The 6,000-nt window shown below is 41.3% G+C and overlaps 1 protein-coding gene across 2 annotated transcripts in view; it reads left to right on the top strand.

Moving 5' to 3' along the window:
• The first annotated feature begins 431 nt into the window (after nt 1-431).
• The window catches only part of trim36 (tripartite motif containing 36), a 28,028-nt gene continuing 22,459 nt past the window's right edge, over nt 432-6,000 (top strand). For both annotated transcript variants that reach the window (XM_075467795.1, XM_075467794.1), the window contains exon 1: nt 432-881. In XM_075467795.1, coding sequence (XP_075323910.1) covers nt 819-881 — 63 coding nt within the window. In that variant the 5' untranslated portion in view covers nt 432-818. The remainder of the gene's footprint in view (nt 882-6,000) is intronic.

The following is a 6,000-nucleotide window of genomic DNA, read 5'->3' as shown; positions in this document are numbered from 1 at the left end:
CAGAGAAATTAAAAACACGAACTTAATCCGACCCCACGCCTCCAGCTCTTTCCAAGAAACGTCATCCAACTGCTTGAATGAGTCGCATTCAAGTGGCGGTCTTCCAGTCCCTAAAATCAACAGGCAGGCACCTTCTCCCAGCACAAAAATGATACTGAGATTGGAAAGCCATTTTCAGCGTTTTTCTAAATGTCTCCAATAGATTTTTCAATGCAAAACCAAACAGCAGGACCCATATTTGGTCCGTATAGTCCGTAGAAATTGGTGCTTATGTGCGCGTCTCCAGCCATGCGTAAAACCACGACTCCACTTGGCGCGATTGAAACCGATTTGAGGCGCCCCTCTCCTCCTCCCGCCTTTTAATCTTACCAATTAGATTATTATGATTATTTATAGTGACTGGTGGATTAAACTGGAGTCATTCGCATCGGGCTGATGGATGGCGGATACAAAGAGCTCTGTGAGTCGAGACATCGCCGCTGAGGGGTGATGCAGGAGGAGAAGGGGGGAGACGTTAGCAACGAGGGCGGGGTTTTCCCTCCAAGATGAAGCCAACTCAAATATAAAAGCAGCCGGCGCATGTACTGTAGATTTTCCCGACCAACACGCTATACAGAGACTGAGGGAGGAGACAGGATGGTGATGGGGATGCGCTCTGGGGAGCAGCTCTTTTCTCCTGATGTCATCTCACCTCCCCTGTGAAGCTGTCGAGCCTCTTTCTTTAAGCGGCAGATCTTCTGTGTTTTTCCGTCGACATTTCAACAGTCTGTGCGCCTTGACCGGCTCTGTTTGATCTGCACACATCACCATCTGTAGCCATGTCGGACTCTGAGGATATGACGGAGTTTGCCAGCATCGTAGAGCGGATCGAGCGGGGCGAGGTGAGTGTCATCCGGATGATTTACGGTCTTTCTGACAGGAGCGGTGTGCCTGTCAACGCGCAACGACGGCAGCAGCGCGTGGCCGGCCCGCAGGGCTGCCAGTGGACGGAGAAGGATGCTCACTCACCTTCTGTTCTATTCCATCCTTTATTTATATCTTCTTTGCGGATTTGATTCTAATTTATCGATATGCTATTTCTGTTCTGTTAGCCTACACGGAGTGAGTACAGTCAGACCCACACCTATAGCCTACTGGCTGTAACACAAACTGTAGGAATCAGCCTCTCTATTCTGTTCTATTCTTGTATGTCCTGTTTGAGCAAAGCATTTAAAATACATAATTGCTTATCTATTTTACAACACATCATTAAGCACGGATGCATCCCCTTTTGCTGACATTTTTAAGGTCTGCAGTACACAGACGTGGAGATATATATATGCAGAGAGACTTTCCCAACGTTAATTTCCCCCTATTGATTAAAGCTTAGTGGCTTATGAAAATATTCCTATATGTATATATATATATAAATATAAAATATACATCCTTGGTTTAATTAGGTGCTTTGTTGGGTGTGTTTGTAGTTACAGTAGTGCTGCAGGGAGATGACTTCTGTCAATATGTAGGCCACTTGGAAGCAGGTGTGCGGTGAGGCCAGACATTCGGTTAGGTGTGTGTGTGTGTGTGTGAGAGAGAGAGGGAGGGAGACTGCATAGAAAGAGGGCTCTTCATCCATTTCAGATAAACAGAATGTGCTTATGTGTATGTCTCCTGCTTGTATAATATCTGACAGTCATTCATGGGTGCATGGAGCATTTGATGGGAAAAAATGGAGAAAAAAAAAAGAAGCAGAAAATTGAATCATTGCAGCCACAGTTGCTGAAATGGGTCAGATTTGAATCCATCAACACCTGAGACACCCTATACGTGTGCAGGTTCACACACACACACACACACACACACACACCTGTCGCCTCATGTCCGAATGGGTTGGAATGTGATCAGATCCATCTTGCACAATGGACAGTGAGGTTTACTCGGATATCTGTAAAAGAACAATCTATTACAACAGACTAGTAGACACCATTGAATAGACCGTGTAGATTTGAATAATTGTTTGGAGGTACACCCTGGACAGGTTGTCACTCAGTCACCGGGTTGATGCATTTAATCAGAAAATCCCTAGTAGTCATGTTTATAGATTAATCCAGTCTGCAAATCTTTAGACACAAGTAGAACACTGCAGCACGGGCATGGGGAGAACACGCAGAGGGAACATGACCGCCTGGCAGGTCTGAACCCAGATCCCTACTTCGTGGAGTGATGTCAAGGTTATACTGCCCTCAGTATCTGTTTCACAGAATCACTGTGGACCTACTCACAGTATTGTTTTCTTGTGGAATAATGAATGACTCCGCAAAGCTCTAAAAGTGTCTACATTGTCTTTAATGACTGTGCACATGTTAGCCAGTGGTTTAGATGAAACATCTTAGGACACTTGTTACACTTTCCCGTCCACAAGATGTTTAAACTGTCCTTTTTGTTCTCCAACCAAAACCTTGTTGGGTTGACTTGCAAGTTGGCCCCGGTACACAGTAAAAAGAACCAATATGCACTGCATCAATCAACAACCAGATCTGGAAACCTGCCAAAATAATGGGAGAGTCACTAACGGCAAAGGTTGTAAAATGAACGGAAGTTGTGGCTTTCATGAGCATTTCGTGCAAGTTCAATAAGTTCATTTTTCAGACCAGATTCCAGAGAACCTGAGAAGCCTTTTTTGTGATTCTGTGAGGTGAAGTTTAGGGCTTAAGAATGAAGTACTTATGCTTTTAAACTACTCAATAAAAACTTGGTCTGTTCTCAATTTATCTCAAGTTTCTCAAGTGCATCTACAAGTGCAGTAATGGTTCTTCACGGTCGCACTATCTGCAGACACTGGAGACTGTGCCTTCTTCTTATTGTGATTTTAAGGTCTCGTCACTTGATTTACGACAGATTTTTCAGATGCATATAGTGTTGCACAATACAAAGAGTGCCGTGAACTAATATGAAGACCTTTATAGCCCGATGGAGATCCTCAGATTTCACTCCTGGTGTCACTTCTTGGTTCAGAGGGAAATATATCAACAACTGTTGGGTGGATCGCAGGGAAAGTTGCTGCTGACACTTAAAGTCGATCAAGGGCTACATTTGAATGACTTCAGTCTTTGGAGTGGTTTTAACTCGTTAAGAGAAATGGTTTCACGTCTACCGACCGGGTTGTAACAATTCCAGAGCTCCTGCGGACTTTCTCTGTAATTCATCCCACCGGCTGAATAAATGTGAAATCTCTAAATAGCCGTCACATCGACTGCCTTATCCCTTTTTTCACAGACATCTATGCTCCCCGGCGGATTCGGTCTCCTGGTTTTTCATTCAATGACACCTTCTTTCATGAGGTGAAATATAGGAATTGAACCAAACCAGAAAGTGTAGTAACATTGGTCAACAATTTTTTCTGATTGTCCAGTTCTTCTGTTTATAGCCTGCACAAACTAATCACATTAGCATAAACCTCGCTGCACTGTTTGTTTTATTAGAAGCCTATTAGCAGAGCTTCACAAACAGTTGCACTAAGATAGTGAAAAGGTAAAAAGAAGGTCTGCTAAGAATCAGCGTGCACATAAAAACGCATTTAACCCAAATGCAGTTTAACATTCTCTCAGTGAAAGTTGCTGGTTTTGGTTGCCTTGAATTGTAAAAAAATGCAGTTTGTCTATTTAACAAAGTGAACAATTGGGCAAGAAAAGGTGTTTTTTTTTTTTTGCCAAATATTGAAAAAGAAGAAATCCTAAAAGATAGCCTAGGTACAATTGTACCACCTTGACTTTAATTTTAGTCGCACAGCCTTTGGCTTTATTGGCAACCTTCAAACAGTTGTTGTATTGAGCAGCTTCTGGCACCTGTTGGCTGTCGCTCCTCCATTGCTTTGCATTCAAGCTCCTTTAGGTTTTCAGCTGTCCTTTTTGCAGCGGCACATTTCCAACAAGTCTTACGGACTTCTGTGTTGCTGGATTTGTGCTTCAGGCCGTTCTTCAACGGGTCCCCAGTTCCACAATTCTTTAATACATTCAGTGCCTCTTGTACCCGTGCCTGAAATCAGCCTCACAGGATTGATAGAAACTCCACTTTGTCTTGATTTAGTTTTGCTGCTCTTTTTCTTTTTCTTGTCTTTTCTTTTTTTATTTTTTGCTGACCATAAATAAACAGATGCACTGCAGTCCATGAGAGCTGTTTACTTCGTTTATAAAACTTTGTTCAATAAAGACTGTAGATTCTCTGAAAAATGTGGGGGTTTTGGCCCTTTTTTCTCAAACGTTGTGTCCTCCTTGTCCTTCACCCAGAGAGCCATACTTTGTTCATCATGTGGTGTGTGATACTGGCAACAAAATAAATAAATGCACCACTCCAGACAGCCTCAAGTCACCCTGAAGCTGTTTAGATGTCTTGTGGGATGGTTTTACCGGTCCTTTCTAACATTTAGTGCAGCAGTATGAGGAGCATCTGAACTGTTTTTTAAATTGCGAAACTGCACGATAAGATTAATGAGTGTTTAAAGGGACATATTTAGTTCTTTAGTCATTATTCTTGGCATTTGGAAATTAGCTTTTTTATTTAATTTATTTTTAAAATATAAGTATTTCTGAGGCTTCTTTGCACTATTTAAAAAAAAGAAAGGGGGGAATCAGTCAGCCCCGTTTTTATGCAGTATCACTCCCTGGTTTATTCAGTTGATGTGAACGTTGAGAATTAAGAGCAAGTCGGTTATTAGCCTAATCGAAATTAATCAAAAACGGGGGACTGTAATCTTGTTTTGGGTACCTTTTCTTTTTGAAAGCATGTGATGTTGTTCAACGACATTTTTTTTTTAAATCAAAAACTGATCATACAGTGCCAGTCATTTCTTTATATTTTGTACTCCAGCAGCCAAACTTTCTAGTCATTTTTAAGTGGTTTTGAGCTGTAGTTTTCCAGGCATTCTCAAGGTCCTTCAAAATTTAAAAATATTTTTTTACTGTTAACCATAGCCTAATAAAGCATTAAAAAAAAAGGAAGCTAACTCAAGAGATGAACCAGTGTCATGTCAACACATAACAAATAAGTTTTAAATAGTATTTCAAAGCACACAGACACATCATGTGTTCCAATATCTGTGATTAATTGCCAAAGATGACATGCTTTGACTGGTATAGAATAGTATTTCTGCTCTTGAGGTTAATTCCCAGACATATTAGCTAAAAAACTTGGCATAATGTCTTCTAGTGGAGGACAAAAAGAAGAAGTGGCAGGCCTAAAAACAGTTTACAGCAGAAGAACTACCCTTGATGTCCTTAAAGCGATACTCCGGAGTAGATTCAACCTGGGGTCATTTGAACCGTGATATCCAGCCAAGTAGCCCACCCGCAGTTTTTTCGATCTTGGCTGAACATCAGCTGAGTTACTGAGTTATCCCGAATAGCTTTGTACAAGGGTTAATGGATCCTGGCAGTATCTCCAAAATTAGAAAATTACCACACTAAAATCACATGCCATGACACCAAACTTCTACAGTAGTACAAATATGGTCTGTACTCACAAAACGATGCATTTGGAAGTTTGAAAATAGTCCAGGAGTTTATTATTATCAACACAAGCCTGATAGCTTTTCTGCTGCTAAAGCTGCGTCGACGTCACTTCCTTGATCTGGGAGCTTCAATGTAAGATGAGGGTTGATCTACTACTGTAGACAAGACAACAAAGCAAGGCTGCTCAATTTCTCCATTGATAAAATAATTTCACAACTCTACAACATAAAAATTCATAAAAAAACACGTAGAATATAGCATATACTTTGTTGTCTACAGTAGTAGATCAACCCTCATCTTACTTTGAAGCTCCCAGCTCCCAGAAGTGACGTCAACGCAGCTTTAGCAGCAGAAAAGCTATCAGGCTTGTGTTGATAATAATAAACTCCTGGACTATTTTCAAACTTCCAAATGCATCGTTTTGTGAGTACAGACCATATTTGTACTACTGTAGAAGTTTGGTGTCATGGCATGTGATTTTAGTGTGGTAATTTTGGAGGTACTGCCAGGTCCC

The sequence above is a fragment of the Odontesthes bonariensis genome, chromosome 6 (assembly GCF_027942865.1).
Source record: "Odontesthes bonariensis isolate fOdoBon6 chromosome 6, fOdoBon6.hap1, whole genome shotgun sequence".
In the NCBI taxonomy this organism is placed as follows: domain Eukaryota; kingdom Metazoa; phylum Chordata; class Actinopteri; order Atheriniformes; family Atherinopsidae; genus Odontesthes; species Odontesthes bonariensis.
This window is presented reverse-complemented; position numbering and strand designations above follow the sequence as displayed.